Source organism: Melanotaenia boesemani, chromosome 16 (genome assembly GCF_017639745.1).
Source record: "Melanotaenia boesemani isolate fMelBoe1 chromosome 16, fMelBoe1.pri, whole genome shotgun sequence".
Lineage (NCBI taxonomy): Eukaryota > Metazoa > Chordata > Actinopteri > Atheriniformes > Melanotaeniidae > Melanotaenia > Melanotaenia boesemani.
In genome coordinates, this window is record NC_055697.1 from 2,151,575 (window position 1) to 2,167,724 (window position 16,150).

The following is a 16,150-nucleotide window of genomic DNA, read 5'->3' on the forward strand; positions in this document are numbered from 1 at the left end:
GCTTGATGAGACTCTGTTCCAGGTTTACACAGCCAGCCTTTTGTGCTTCTGGATTTTGGCCACCAGTAGCAGAGAAAAAAACTCCGTACTAAGAAGATCAATAGATGTTTTAAAAGGCTCAGTCCTGTCTCTGGAGACCAATATCTCTCATACCTGATACCATCTGTTGAATAATAGATCCTGAAATAATCCATAATATCCATCTGCTGTGATCCCACATGTGTGATGGTGTTGTCTCTTCACCAGATTTTCCGGTAAAAAGAAACATTTCCAGTCAGGAGCCCAGGAGGACTCCAGAGTCCCTCATATAAATAACATTTAATGACCTGCACTGTGAGCATCCATGCAGACATGGACTCACAGGGCTCCAGGGCTCTGATTTGTTGTCTGCTCAGGTTCTTCTGATAAATGATAGGGGCACTGATTTTCATAATTAAATTTCATCTGCTTTCCATCCCCGTCAGACAACAAGAAGCTAAGAAGCGAAGGACTCTGCCATGGATCTGCATGGCTGGCTGCACATGAGGCAGGAAAGCTAAAGGAGCCTCCATTAGCGGATGAACCACGTCTGCTCTTCCTCATCCTTCTTCATCATTATTCATTCTTCATAGTTTTTTATTGTTCTTCATCGTACTTCCTAGTTCTTGATAGTTTTTTATTGTTTTTTTTTTATCATTCTTCCTACTTCTTCATCGTTCTTCATCGTACTTCCTGTTTTCTACATTATGTGCGTACGCTATGGTCAGAGTTGCCGTGGAGATAGGAACATTTTCCCGTCAAGTTCTTTTCATAAATCCTAAAAGTTGACTATATTTGGCGTACGTTTTTGTTCCTACGCCAGCTTATTAAATGAGGCCCGTCTGTGGTTATCCACGAATGAATTAATCTTTTTCTTCTTTTACTGGTTGTTCATTATTTTTCATTTAACATTTGTAATTATGAAATAATTTTTTCCATCAAAGCCTTGTAAATAAACTCAGAAGGATGTCTCTGCTTCCTGTTTATCAGAAAACCGTTTTCCAGGTCAGGATCATCCCAACATGTCGGATCTGGTTTGGTTCCTGCTTTTCTCTTTGTACTCACTTGCTCTTGCGCAGGGCGTGCTCCACGCTGTGGCCCCTGAACTTCTTGTAGTAGTCAATGAAAGAGAAGGGCAGGTTAATATTGAGAGGGTTGGTTCTGTCGGGGGCGGCTGCTCTCTTCCGAGACTCAAACGCAATCATCAAGTCCACCCAGGCGGCTGGTCTCTTTATCTTAAACTGATCAATGAAATCCTGGCCAAAGATCTTACACAGTAACTTCTCAAATTCATAATCGATCCCGATGGAGCCGTAGGGTCCACCTGAGGAAAGAGGTGGATATGAATCAAATTAAAGCAAGCTGAAACTGGATCTGCAGGAAGAACAACGCCACACAGAGTATTTATTACCTGAGGCCTTGTAGAGCTCTTTGAGATGTCCTTCTGGAAGCCGGATCTGGTGGACCGTCAGGTCCACAGTTCCTCCACCACAGTCCACCACCACGTAACGGTCACCTGTACAGAGAAGACATGAAAGTAGAAGACGCTGTAGATGCATGGGCAGGGCATTTAAAACATGCAATCATCCAGCAGCAGCCACCTCCTCCTCCACCTCTCTGCTGCAGGAAAGGAGGATGGATGTGGCCTTTTAAACGTTCCTGGTGTTCTTCGTCTTCCCTGGCTCAACCCAGCGGTGAAGACACAAACAAGGAAGAGATGTGTGTAATGTAAAGCTGGTTGACAACCAGTCTGTCTCAAAGCAGATTTTTATACATGTTGTTCATATTTGTTGGAAGAAACAAGTGAAATTGCCTGTGTGTGTCTGACTGCAGCACCAGCAGGGTGTGTCACAGAGAAGCTGAGACAGAGGAAATGAAGCTGAGATGGTATCTGCAGCTGGTTAGAACAGGCACAAGCACAACACCATGCAGAGGTCTGATGACTCAGTCACAGGTTGTGTTTACGCTGCTGAAGGCTGTAGAGCAGATTTACTGACCCTTTATCTGATGTGCAAACTGGATCAGACGGGAAGCCATCTACACTCAACGGCCACTTTATCAGAGCTGAAGTGATCCAAGGCAGGATGGATCCATGTTTTCATGATGTTTCCAGCAGATTCTGAGCCGAGCATCTGAATGTGGAGCTGAAATGGAGACTCATCAGACCAGCAACGTTTCTCCATCTTCTATTGTCCAGTGTTGGTGAGTGTGTGTGAATTGTAGCCTCAGTTTCCTGTTCTTAGCTGGCAGGAGGCACCCGGTGTGTCTTCTGCTGCTGGAGCCCAACTGTTTGGACGTCTTGTGTGTTCAGAGGTGCTGCTCTGCAGACCTTGGCTGGAACCAGAGCGGATTTGACTTCCTGTTGTCATCTCCAACCAGTCTGTCCATTCTCCTCTGACCTCTGACATCAACCAGACATCCTGGTCCAGACAACTGCTGCTCTGGATATTTTCTCTTCTTCAGACCCATTCTCTGGAAACCCTGGAGATGGTTGTGGGTGGAAATCCCAGTAAATATCCAGTCAAGTCCCTTAAATTCCCTTTCTTTATAATTCTGATGCTTAGTTTAAGCTTCAGCAAGTCGTCTTCACCATCTCTACGTGACTAGATGCTGACATGTGATTGGCTGGTTGGATATTTGTGTTAACAGGAAGTAGAACAGGTGGATGAAGTGGCCGGTGAGTGTAGTCACACAATGAGCCTGTTCCTAAAGACTCTTCATCACTGGGCCTATCTTTATTATTAACTACTACTACTACTACTACTACTACTACCACTCATAATAATAATAATAATAATAATATTATAATTAATAATAATAATAATAATATTATAATTAATAATAATAATAATATTATAATTAATAATAGTAATGATAATAATAATACCAATAATAATAATAATATAATTAATAGTAATAATAATAATAATAATAATAAAATAATAATATTATAATTAATAATAATAATAATAATAATAATAATAATAATAATAAAAAAATAATAATAATAATACACAAAAGTCTTACACAAAAACCTCATGAGAAATACGTGTGGAAATATGTGCTTTTGGAACATTTTCATATGATTCACATGTGATTCATATGTAAGTATGATAAAAAAAAACGTGTGATAAAAATGTTTCACAACCATGTTTCCACATGTGCTCTGCATGTGGTTTTCCTGGAAGGGTGAGGTGAATAAATCGTGAAAAATTTGCAGAATAAAACCACAAGACAAGTAAAAATGACAACCTGTGACTTTCTGTGATTGTTAGTCTCTAGAAAGAGAAACATGCTGTTTTTTTCTAAAGTAAACAAACAGGGAGAAGAAGAGCAGAACAGATGAGGACAAGAAGAGAAAGACTCTACCTTCTTCCAGCTCCGACCAAAGCTCCCCTATGACATTTTCCACCAAAAAGGTGCGGCTCTGCCGGTTGCGCCGAACATGCTCCTTAGCTGCTTGTTAACAGAGAGAAAATGTTGCGTGAGTGTGGTGATGGCGTGAAGCTGTGTGGCTTACATGGAAATACAGCTGTGTGTGTGTGTGTGTGTGAGGCAAGCAGCAGGCTGAGGTGGACATGGATCCACATGGTCAGCACGTCTCGTTCCTACAAGGTTATTCAGTGTTGGAGACATGTGCAGGTTTGGACACACTTGTAAATAAGCTATGCACATAAATAAAATGAATTAGTTGTAACGGAAAATATTTTTTTCTCCATAAATTTCACATTGTTTTCTAAAAGTAAAATTCATTAAAGCTAAACATCTTGATGATGTACTTGTTCTAAAACACGGGTTAAAATGTGAAGTTTTCATTGTTTATAGGTTACTATGCTGTTATTTTACTGGTCCCCCCCCAGATTACCCTAGATGAGGCCCCTGAACTGAAATGAGTTTGACACCATAAGCCCCTCCCCCTGTTTCCTTTCTTAGTGTCTGCACATGGCCACGGTTACATTATGTTTTTTAATTTGGAATAATTATTCAGAATTAAATAATCTGGAGTTAAAGTATTCGCCTTCAAGTTTACATGGAAGTGGTAATTCCGAATTAAGGTTTACATGGAAAACACGCCTTCATTCCATTCTGCTTTAGACCTGGGGGAGGGGAAGGACTGTGACTGGACGGGGGTGGACGTGATGTATTTATGTCTACTGGAAGAAAACAAACTCCAGTTCCTGCTTCTTTTCGTTGTGTCTACAACATGGAAGAGCAAGAGTAATAAGAACTATTTACTCGCTGATTGTGATTCTAGTTTTGAAGCAGACTGCTTCACTTTGGTCAGGAGGAGGAGGAGGAGGGAGGAAGAGGACCGTATCGTCATGGTGACAGGACAAGGGAAGGAGCATGCTCAGAACATCCAGAATTAATTTAAAGCAGAATGGTGGCTGGACAGCTCAGTTGGCAGAGCATGCGATCGACTGGGGTTCGATTCCCCCAGAGGACGAGTATTATGCTTAACACTGAACACTACTGTCTGTCGCTGTAAGTCGCTTTGGATCAAAGTGTCTGTTATGGGATGAACAAATACATGATTGATTATTTAATTCACATTTAAAATCAGAATAAACCAGCTACTGGATTTAAGTTTAATTCAGAATTTTTCATTCAGAATTAGGTGTTTACAAGGTCATTTAAAGAGGATTTAATTTTTATTCTGAATTAAAGGGGAATAAAAACTCTCATGTAAACGTGGCCATTGTCACTTCCCATGCGGTTACCCTCACTCCTGTTTCTGTCCCAAGAGTCTCTCTTCTCAAAGATCTTCTGTCACACTCCTTTAATCCAGCTCCTCCATGACATCCATCACAGAAAGCCAACATCTGGCCTCTCAGATTTCCAGCTGCTGTTCAGTCAAACTCTGCTGGTTGTCCTGCACACCTGCTCCACACCCAATTCAAAAACAGCCCCTGGGTCACAGAACATGAAAGCGCCAGTTCTACTTTTCCCTTGGAGGACTAAACTCCCTCTCATGACTCTTCTCACCACAGAGCCACCGGAGCAGATCACGGCTGCTTCTTCTGCTAAACACCAGCATCGGGCCAAGCAGATGAATCTCAGTCACAGCGACACACATCTCATCCGGCAGCTCAACATCAGGTCAGAAGATTCTCACCGTGGACGTTGAGCTTCATCAGTTAGCAACAGAAACTCTCATGATGATGGAGGTGATGATGATTGATTCAGTGATTATCTGCCATTCGAATGTTACCTTTCATATGCAGCGTGGTAGTGATGTGTGATACCACTGATTTTCTTTCTGATACCTATCTGATGAAGATCTGATACCAAGTAAAATTCAAGCCAGTGTCAGCGATACCGATTGCAGGGTCTCACATAGACCAATGTGTGCCACAGATTACGCCCAGAACGGGATTTTGAAATAAAAAAATAATGCGTTGACGCGCTAACTAATCGATAAGCCCAATACAGCCGTTATTTCTCTGTCGTGTCGGCGGGACGTGGAGGTGGAACAAAATCAGCTGGCTGGATGTGGACGGATTTGAGTATAAAAAGAACGTCGACTGAACAGTCCATGGGCATCACACCCATGGAGAATTGGGTTTTAAAAAAGCAGGTATCTGCTGGTATCTCAGCCCCTCCCTGTCCTGTTGTTCCCTGACTCTCCGTGATCAGCTGGTTGGTTTTTCTGACGCTAGTTCTGTTTATTGTTCAGCAGATAAGGAAGAAGCTAGCGGTTCATTTTTCATACCGACACACATTTACCTCAAAGTATTGTTTTTGTCAGAACTCTTCTCTAACACAGTAGCAGGCTGGTGGTAGACAGGATTTATGCTTCAGATGTGCAGGGGCGGGTCTAGAGAGTGCAGATGGGGAGCCAGGCAGGACCACTGACCAGGGAAGACCTTTTTAAGGTCTCAGTTTTATAAAATATTGACCTGGTCATAACAACTAAAGTGATCATCTAATGTTAAAAAAAAGTGAAGAAAAACTAGTAAAAAAGCACCACACACTTGGACCTGGTCTGTGATCCGATAATTTGTACAAAAACCATTAAAAAATCACTTTCCAAGCAGCCTTCCTCCATCCCGCTCTGGTCACAGTCAGACGTGAAATAGATGCAACAACCTGTTCTTGTGTTCGTGTCAGAGAGCACCACCACTCACTGGTCAGGAGGGTGGACCAGAATGAACCCCTGACTGGTTCATTGTGTGATATGTCAAATGGGTCATCCTGCAGCATCCTCTAAACGTGAGGCAGGAAAACTTTCAGAATCTTCATAAATAAGAAGGATAAAGTGGTTTTTGGTTGATTCTGTTAACCCTGTGAAAAAAACCTATTTACCCAAAATCAGCTTCTCTCCCCGAGAAAATACAATATAATGACACAAGAATTTTGTTCCTGAACACTTGATGACAAATATTCTAAATGTAAGGCTTAAAAACTGCCAGAAGCTTCATAAAGTGGAGAATAAAGTTGTTTGCGGTGGGTTTACAGCTGTGAATTCTTCTGCTGAGATGCATAACAACAGTGTTGTTTATGGGTTAAAAATATGACGTAACTGTATTCCAGTTAGTGATAAACTACACATTTAACCCAAATGATTAAAATATTGATCTTTTAACATTAAAAATTCTATTCTAGAATAGAAATAAATGGTCTTGGAGATTTTAACATTTTAGTTTTGATTCGCACATCACACAACCTGGATGGCTGTGATCAGACAGCAAAGGTTGTACATGAACATTTTCCAATTTCCAGCCCAAGACTCAGCTCCCCATCCTCAGTTGCCATGGTTACCAGTCTCTTAGCTGCACACCTTTGTGGCTGGATTTGGTTTCAGAAGCCGAACGAGACAGAACGAGATAAAACAGCATGTGTAAAAGCTGCAGACTGAGTCCTGAGACACGGCTCTCAACCACTTTTCGATTTGTCTGACTGATTTGGGCTTTTCTCTGTCTTTGTGCTACAAACTCAGTGTAAGTTGATTAAAATTATTAACACCATTGAAAAATGATTCAATGACACAACTTGACAATTTCTGTCATCTGCATCCTTTCAAAAGCACCAGCATGTAAACACCAGGCCACAGCCGGGGGCCCACATACGTGGTGGTGGGTCCAGCAAACTCCTCCCTGCTAACAATGACTAAAAACGTCTTATTTTACTTCAACTTTAAGTTTATAACAGCAGTAAGCAGGTCTGTGAATCCAAGCTTTTTAGAAAAAAAAACATCATGTTTTGACTTATTTAATAACAACACTCAGGCTATTAAACATGGAGGGCAGTGGAGCCTTGTAACTGGTTAAAGCAGGAAGCGCTGACAGAAGTAAATGTCAGAGGCACATTTCCTACACAGAGGAAAGAAGACAGAAAGGAAGGACACCTCTTCTGATTCTCATTATTTGTGCAAAGGCCACGAAAAATGTCTACTGTTAACATGACATCAGCCTACATTCCTGCAACAACATCATTACAGCAGCAACACTAACCTCCTGAGACGAAGGCTCAGAGAATGCGTGTCAGTGGAAATGTTGTTCAGGTCTTAGTTTGTCCTGCAGGAGACAATAAAACGCCGACAGGAAGCCGCAATCCCTGACCAGTTCTCTTTAACTAATGTACTGTTTAAGGCTACGGATAACGGGCCTCCTTCACCAACCGCTCCTACAAACAAATTTGTTCTTAAATCCCACTTACAAACATTTTATAAAAATCATGGCATTCAGCAAAATCTTCGAATCTTTGAATTTGTTCTTAGCTGAGAACAAATCCTCCGAACACTCAGGAGAACTCTAAGGAACATCTGAAAGCTGACACTGAGCAAAATCAGCATTTATGTTGTTTTCTGTTGTTCTGTTCAGAAAAATACAATAATAAACCTACATTCATGATTATGTCACTTTTTTAAATAACGTTAGGTGAAGTACAAACATATAGATCCAAACACTCCTCAAGGGAAAATTAAACTAAATTTCATTCATTCAGGATCAAGTTGCAGTAAAGACGGATCTGATTGTATCGCTGGTCTTCGTCTAACACCAGCGGTCCAAAAGACTTCAGACATGCCAGATCCGTTCGCTCGACCACAACATCACTCCATGTCCAGGTCCCTGAGACTTCCAGATCCACCTGCTGAACGTGGTCTTTAATAATTCAAATGTAATACAACATAGGACCTCATTCACCAACATCTTCTTACAGATCTTCTTAAATTTGTTCTTAATTTGTACTTGAGACGTTTTTACCAAAACCCTCCATGAGATTCATGAACATGTTCATAGACCATCGAATTGTTCATATCTTTCCTCTTAGATTGGTGAATACCAATGAAAGGAAAAGTCGAAAGGACAGACCAGCCAGCCCTACTTTGCACAGGTAACCACCCAAAAAATGTCCATAAAAGGTCTTATAAATAAAGTTGGCTTGGTTAAACACTGAATTCTTTATGTCTACTTTTATTATTCTGGTTAGTATGAAACAGAAGAACTGGTCTGTTCAGATGTGAAAAAGAATAACAGGGACTCCAGCTGAAGGTGAAAAACTTAGAGTCATTAAACCAGAAGCCATCTGGAGGTAAACAAGACCCGCTCTGGTGTGTCTGGGATTAAAAACTTCCCATCCCTGTCACAAGGATCTGTGTGCAGGTGCACAGAAATATTCCAGCTTGTTCCACACAAGATAATAATCTGATAATAGTTTTTATATCTGCATACGGGATATTCCACTCTCTTTGGAACGATTCAGCCGAGAGGGAAGCGGCCGCGATGAGAATCAGCACCTCCATGGTTCTCAGCCGGAAACGGCTGAAGTGTTCTCACCGGGTCGGGAATGAGATCTTGAGGAGGAGTTCGAGTAGTTCAAGGTCTTGTTCAGGAGTGAGGGAAGGAAGGAGCGGCGGATCGGTGCAACGTCTGCAGTGGTGTGGACTCTGCATCGATCTGATCGATCTACATTCCTACCCTCACCGATGGTCACCAGCTGTGGGTAGTGGACTAATAAAAAATAATAATAATGACGTTCTTACTAATTCTATAAAATGAGTTATTTTTGCGCTTGAAAATAATTTCCTGTTATCTGTGTTGTTACTAGAACTTCTGCCATGTGTTCCAGCTAGACCTGAAGTTCTGCTTCAAGCCTCGGGTCGTCCATCTGTCCCTCATCTCAAATGGGTCATTACCAACTCTGTGAGTACATGAGCTTTAAAAACCATCCACAGCCATAAAACAGGAAGTATTTGCTTCCGACCAGCGACATCAGACTGTAACATCTTTTCCTCCATTTCAACATGGCCGCTCCAACCGCTATGACTGTTGACACGATGCTCACAGAACAGCTGTCATTTTCAAGCTTTGGTTTGTTATAAAGTGGCAGAAATTCTGCTGAAATAGCGAATGAACTGATGGTTGCAGCTCGTTTCTCTTTCACACACCCTTACATGACATACACACCCTGATGAACCAATAGGAGGTGATTTGATGAATTTAATAAGGAATAACCGGCTGAAGCTGAACTTATTTACTTTACATGCAAGAAAACACAAACTGTGTGGAGGAAAGATGAGGTTGCGCTGTAAAAGCACCAGACAATTCATTATTTTTGTGGTTGTGAACAAACATTTTAAACCCAAAGAGTGAAAATTTGTGGGGAATAAAAGGTGAATAAGTGCTGTTGCTGCTTCACGTGTAGTTCTGTGTAACACACTGAAATAAATCTGGAGTTTCTGCACATCATAACAGTTTATAATGAGTAATTTGTGGCTGTTAAAAACCAGATTATTTCTGTCTTCTATCCAGTCTACATGTGCATACATATCAGTGTCCTCAGTACTGTCATAACCCATCAGTGGTTTTACAGGATGCAGAGAAAAGAAGCAAAAGCAAGTTGAAATGTGAGGTTTAAAAGAAATAAAAGTCTATGTGCATCTGAACCCTCATGCAATCTGTGTGTGACTGCAAACAGTTGTTTACCTGGAGACACTGATGACACAAACAACAAACAAGAAGAAAATAAGATGGAGAAATGTTACAAGTCAAACTGACAATGACTGATGCATTCGGTAAGCTGAGTTCCAAGCAGTCGTACCTTGGCTCATCCCACTTCCCACGTTGTCAGTAGGGCTGAAACCGTTCTGGGTGGTCTGTGTGCCCAGATCCATCATCTGGTGGAGGCGGAGCTTGCGGCAATAGATGGACGCTGCCTCCGGCTCTAAGGCGATGATGAGTTGCTCTGGGTTGTCCCGGGAAACCAGACCTGACTGCAGAGACAAAATACAGCCAGGACAATGTGAGCCCTTTTCAAGTCACATCCAGTCCAGTAGAGCAGCTTTGGGATGTGGTGGAACGGGAGATTCTCATCATGGATGCAGCCGACAAACCTGCAGCAACTGTGTGATGCTGTCATGTTAATATGGAGAAAACCTCTGAGGAAGGTTTCCACCACCTGCTTCATCTATCACACCAGGATTAAAAAGGTCCGACCCGGTACTAGAAGGTGGTCCTGATGAAGAGGACGACCCGGTACTAGAAGGTGGTCCTGATGAAGAGGACGACCCGGTACTAGAAGGTGATCCTGATGAAGAGGACGACCCGGTACTAGAAAGTGGACCTGATGAAGAGGACGACCCGGTACTAGAAGGTGGACCTGATGAAGAGGACGACCCGGTACTAGAAGGCTGTCCTCATGAAGAGGACGACCCGGTACTAGAAGGCGGACCTGATGAAGAGGACGACCCGGTACTAGAAGGCTGTCCTCATGAAGAGGACGACCCGGTACTAGAAGGCGGACCTGATGAAGAGGACGACCCGGTACTAGAAGGCTGTCCTCATGAAGAGGACGACCCGGTACTAGAAGGCGGTCCTGATGAAGAGGACGACCCGGTACTAGAAGGCGGACCTGATGAAGAGGACGACCCGGTACTAGAAGGCGGTCCTGATGAAGAGGACGACCCGGTACTAGAAAGCGGACCTGATGAAGAGGACGACCCGGTACTAGAAGGCGGTCCTCATGAAGAGGATGACCCGGTACTAGAAAGCGGACCTGATGAAGAGGACGACCCTGTACTAGAAGGCGGTCCTGATGAAGAGGACGACCCGGTACTAGAAGGTGGACCTGATGAAGAGGACGACCCTGTACTAGAAGGCGGTCCTGATGAAGAGGACGACCCGGTACTAGAAGGTGGACCTGATGAAGAGGACGACCCGGTACTAGAAGGCTGTCCTCATGAAGAGGACGACCCGGTACTAGAAGGCGGACCTGATGAAGAGGACGACCCGGTACTAGAAGGCTGTCCTCATGAAGAGGACGACCCGGTACTAGAAGGCGGACCTGATGAAGAGGACGACCCGGTACTAGAAGGCTGTCCTCATGAAGAGGACGACCCGGTACTAGAAGGCGGACCTGATGAAGAGGACGACCCGGTTCTAGAAGGCGGTCCTGATGAAGAGGACTACCCGATACTAGAAAGCGGACCTGATGAAGAGGACGACCCGGTACTAGAAGGCTGTCCTCATGAAGAGGACGACCCGGTACTAGAAAGCGGACCTGATGAAGAGGACGACCCGGTACTAGAAAGCGGACCTGATGAAGAGGACGACCCGGTACTAGAAGGCGGACCTGATGAAGAGGACGACCCGGTACTAGAAGGCGGACCTGATGAAGAGGACGATCCGGTACTAGAAGGCGGTCCTGATGAAGAGGACGACCCGGTACTAGAAGGCGGACCTGATGAAGAGGACGATCCGGTACTAGAAGGCGGTCCTGATGAAGAGGACGACCCGGTACTAGAAGGCGGACCTGATGAAGAGGACGACCCGGTACTAGAAGGCGGACCTGATGAAGAGGACGACCCGGTACTAGAAGGCGGTCCTCATGAAGAGGACGACCCGGTACTAGAAGGCGGACCTGATGAAGAGGACGACCCGGTACTAGAAGGCGGTCCTCATGAAGAGGACGACCCGGTACTAGAAGGCGGACCTGATGAAGAGGACGACCCGGTACTAGAAGGCGGTCCTCATGAAGAGGACGACCCGGTACTAGAAGGCGGACCTGATGAAGAGGACGATCCGGTACTAGAAGGCGGTCCTCATGAAGAGGACGACCCGGTACTAGAAGGCGGTCCTGATGAAGAGGACGACCCGGTACTAGAAGGCGGTCCTCATGAAGAGGACGACCCGGTACTAGAAGGCGGTCCTGATGAAGAGGACGACCCGGTACTAGAAGGCTGTCCTCATGAACAGGACGACCCGGTACTAGAAGGTGGACCTGATGAAGAGGACGATCCGGTACTAGAAGGCGGTCCTGATGAAGAGGACGACCCGGTACTAGAAAGTGGACCTGATGAAGAGGACGATCCGGTACTAGAAAGTGGACCTGATGAAGAGGACGATCCGGTACTAGAAAGTGGACCTGATGAAGAGGACGATCCGGTACTAGCAAGGAGCTGCACAATTTCTACTGTATCAAGATCTGAATACCAGAAGAAATCCTCATTCCTGCTGCAGTACATGCATAACACAGGGGTGTCAAAAGTACGTCCCAGGGGCCAAAATTGGCCCAACAGAAGGTCCAATCTGGCCCGCAGGATAAGACTTGTGACCTGTCCAGGTGTACCTGCCTCTCACCTGCTAACTGCTGGGATAGGCTCCAGTTTCCCTGTGACCCTGAACTGGATTAAGCCGTACAGACTATGGATAGATGGATATTAAATAAATTAATAATAATTAAATGAAAATTAATAATATAGAATAAAAAAGCCAGAAGTAGTCTGTTGCGACTTTGCAGGAACAGGTGTACGAGGGTGTTAATGCAGAGTTTTAGGATGAGAGGAACAGAGTCTTTATCTCAGGCCCCTCTCTGGTGGAATCAGCTCCCAGCTTGAACTCAGATTACTGAGATTACTTTTAAAATTAAGCTTAAAGCTTTTATTTTTGTTAAACCTTCTAGTTAGTGCTGATTCTGAGTCTAATTATAGTACTGCTGGTCCAGACTGATTCCCCGAGCCATCTCTCTGCAGCTTTCTGCAGGTCTCTGTCATCATGGCTGACTGATGTACTGACTTCCACACTAATAGCAGTAAAACCGCCTGTTCTGTCCACAGGGAAGCTAATAAGTATCGTGTGCAAGATTTTCATAGTGTCTGCAGCTGTAAGAGCTGACCCTGCAGGATGTCAGCTGATAAACAGCTGGTTGGCTAGAATTTTTTATTCTGGTTCTGAGAACAAAAACAGTAGTTGTATGGTTTTACAGAGATTCAGTGCAATTTAGCAAACATTAGCCATGATGCTGCACAGCTAATAGCTGCAGATGAGGAATGAAGTTTGTTCTAGAACCACGACTCTAACTGGGAATATTAGCAGTTTTAATAATCTTCCCTAACTGGAATCCTGTATCAGATCAAAGCAATGACTCATTTAGTTTTTTTTTTTTCTTCCTAACTTCAGTGTTTGGCTCCTTTATGAGCAGATTTAAAGCTGATCTTTGCTGTGAAGACGTCCAGAGAAGCTGCACTGATGTCAGGGACGAAGACTGGAAGCTGCATCAGAGCACTGAAGGAAATGAGGAATGAATAAATCAGAGGAGGACAAGTGATAACAGTGCAGTTCACTCGTTTTCTCCCTCCCTTTCTCTGTGTGAACAGCCAATCAGATGATCAGTAACCGATGCTGAGTCACTCTGCTATCCTTCGCCCATCTCTGAGTTTAATCACATCCTCTCTCCATCAGCTCATCCCTTCATCCTGCCTCCAGCCCCACTGCATGTAACCGCTAAAATCTCTCCTCCCATTTTCCACCCTCCCCTCATCTCCTCACCAACACATGAGGGCTGCGACCAGGACAAAAAGGTGGCATCGTTGGAGAGAAGCTCCTATCAGTATTCAGGCTTTCTATCCTTCCTGTGACTGTGGTGTTTTAATAGAATCGGAGGTGGTGATACACAGTTTCACAAAGAAAAGTGAAATGGATCCAGCTGTTGGTTAACAGCTGTGTCAGAGTGTGAGTTGGTTGTTTACAACGACAGCTTTTTATAACAAACTGAACGTCTGAGGTTCTGATAGCCTCAAACAAAAACCCTTTAATAACTTGCAGAGGACATGTCTTCAAGTCACTCATACAGACAAATAAATGTCATAATTAGCTGAAAGCTAATTAACATTCAGAGCTATTCATCACTTGTTCTGTGACGTTAGCTTCCTGTTAGCGTGCTGCCCTTAAGGCTGACCTCTCCACTGTGGGTCTGATATTTCTGACTGTACCTGGGAGTCCAGCTCTGCAACCACAACACGTGAAGATGACACCTTCTACTGTAAAGTCCCTCAGCTCCACTTCTAATCTAAGATTTTCAGGAATCATGTCAAAACAGGAATTATTCAGCTGGCCTTGGGCCAGACCTGTTTAGCTGCAAACCAGCTATCCTGTCTGCAGGATTTCCTGCAACACGTTTCCAGTAGCAGGCCGTCGCTGCACGGCTTTCTGGAACTAATCTACAAAACAATGGTGATACGTCAGTGATACATTGCTGTTAGACAGCATTCAGGTGTTGGTCCTGTCCCTGCTACCGATGACACTGTGTGTGTGTGTTCTCACATGAAAATTATTTTACAAAATGACCACATGTGGTCACATCTCCCTCGTCACCATGTTTTACAGTAAATCATTTACAGACTGGCTGAGTGTAAAGCAGAGTTTACCTTATAGGCAGCTTCCCTCATGAACTGCTTTGCAGGCATTTTCCAGATGGCGGGAACTGTGATCACCCATCTCACATCATTGTTGTCAAATTCACCGCCTGTCTGGTCACTGAGCTCCTGCAAAATAAACATGTAAACATTGTGTCTCATCTTAACCTGGCTTGTCTTGACAATAGCCTGATTCTGTGCTTGTGATTTGGTGAACGGATGCTACCTTCAGTGCCTGCTCCTTAAAGAAGGCCAGGGCATATGCAAAGATGTCCAGAGCTTTCACCCTTTTCCCATTGGCTGCGTGGAGATCAGTGTCGATGGACAGATTCTGTGGACAGACGGAGACACATCGAGGTCAGAAACGTTTGACAGAATAAAGTGAACAGACCTGTCAGCATGATAATGGCTGTATTAGTTTTCATTGGCTCCACCTGTTCAACGTCCTGTTAACGCAGACATGTAACCAGCCAATCACACGGCAGCATGTAGTCATGTAGACATGGCGACTTGCTGACGTTCAAACTGAGCATCAGAGTGAGGAAGAAAAGGGGATTTGAGTCACTTTGAACGTGGCATGGTTGTCCTTCTTCCTTTTTTCTCCATCTTTTCTTTACTCTGCTTAATTAGATCATTTTTAGCCCAACAAAACAAAACCAGAGGCGGTAATAAGACGGCATTCTTTACAAGATGATGTTCCATCCCAGCAAGTAACTGTGATGGCACTCATAACAGATGGTTTAGGAAAGGTTTTATGAACAGATGAAAAGGAGTGACTGTTGGAGCAGCTGGAGGGGCCCAAGGATGCATCACTAATGCATACGGTCATCACTCTGAGCCAGGCTTCAGCAGGTGGAGGAGGGTGGTGGTTGCCATTATTAAGGAGACAGTCTGACCTTTTCAAGCGGAGAAAGGGCCAAAAACCTTCTCCCGGTCTCACTGCGAGTTTCTGAAAGACACTGTTCAAGCAGTGATAGAGGAAGAAGTCCACGTCATGATCCAACATTAAAACATTTTAGTTTAGTTTAGTTTTAGTTTCTATTATACTTGAATGTGTTAAATTTTCTAATGTGATCATCAGTGTTATGATAGTCTGATCTCTGACTGGATGTAATTTGAATTTAACTGATGGCATCACCATTTTTTCTATTTCTTCTACCAGGTCGTCCTCTTCATCAGGTCCACCTTCTAGTACCGGGTCGTCCTCTTCATCAGGTCCGCCTTCTAGTACCGGGTCGTCCTCTTCATCAGCACCACCTTCTAGTACCGGGTCGTCCTCTTCATCAGGTCCGCCTTCTAGTACCGGGTCGTCCTCTTCATCAGGTCTATCTTCTAGTACCGGGTCGTCCTCTTCATCAGGACCGCCTTCTAGTACCGGGTCGTCCTCTTCATCAGGTCCGCCTTCTAGTACCGGGTCGTCCTCTTCATCAGGACCGCCTTCTAGTACCGGGTCGTCCTCTTCATCAGGTCCGCCTTCTAGTACCGGGTCGTCCTCTT

General features: G+C 44.2%; 1 protein-coding gene across 3 annotated transcripts in view; it reads right to left on the reverse strand.

Annotated features, from left to right (window-relative positions):
• The window catches only part of hspa12a (heat shock protein 12A), a 53,547-nt gene that overhangs the window by 10,827 nt on the left and 26,570 nt on the right, over positions 1-16,150 (reverse strand). The window contains exons 5-10 of one of the 3 annotated variants that reach the window (XM_042010620.1): positions 14,880-14,984; positions 14,666-14,782; positions 10,063-10,234; positions 3,388-3,474; positions 1,430-1,534; positions 1,084-1,342 (exon numbers count right to left, since the gene is read on the reverse strand). In XM_042010620.1, the coding sequence (XP_041866554.1) occupies positions 1,084-1,342; positions 1,430-1,534; positions 3,388-3,474; positions 10,063-10,234; positions 14,666-14,782; positions 14,880-14,984 (845 nt within the window). Of the gene's footprint in view, positions 1-1,083; positions 1,343-1,429; positions 1,535-3,387; positions 3,478-10,062; positions 10,235-14,665; positions 14,783-14,879; positions 14,985-16,150 lie in introns of all 3 variants that reach the window. The other 2 variants (XM_042010619.1, XM_042010621.1) reach the window with 2 other exon arrangements.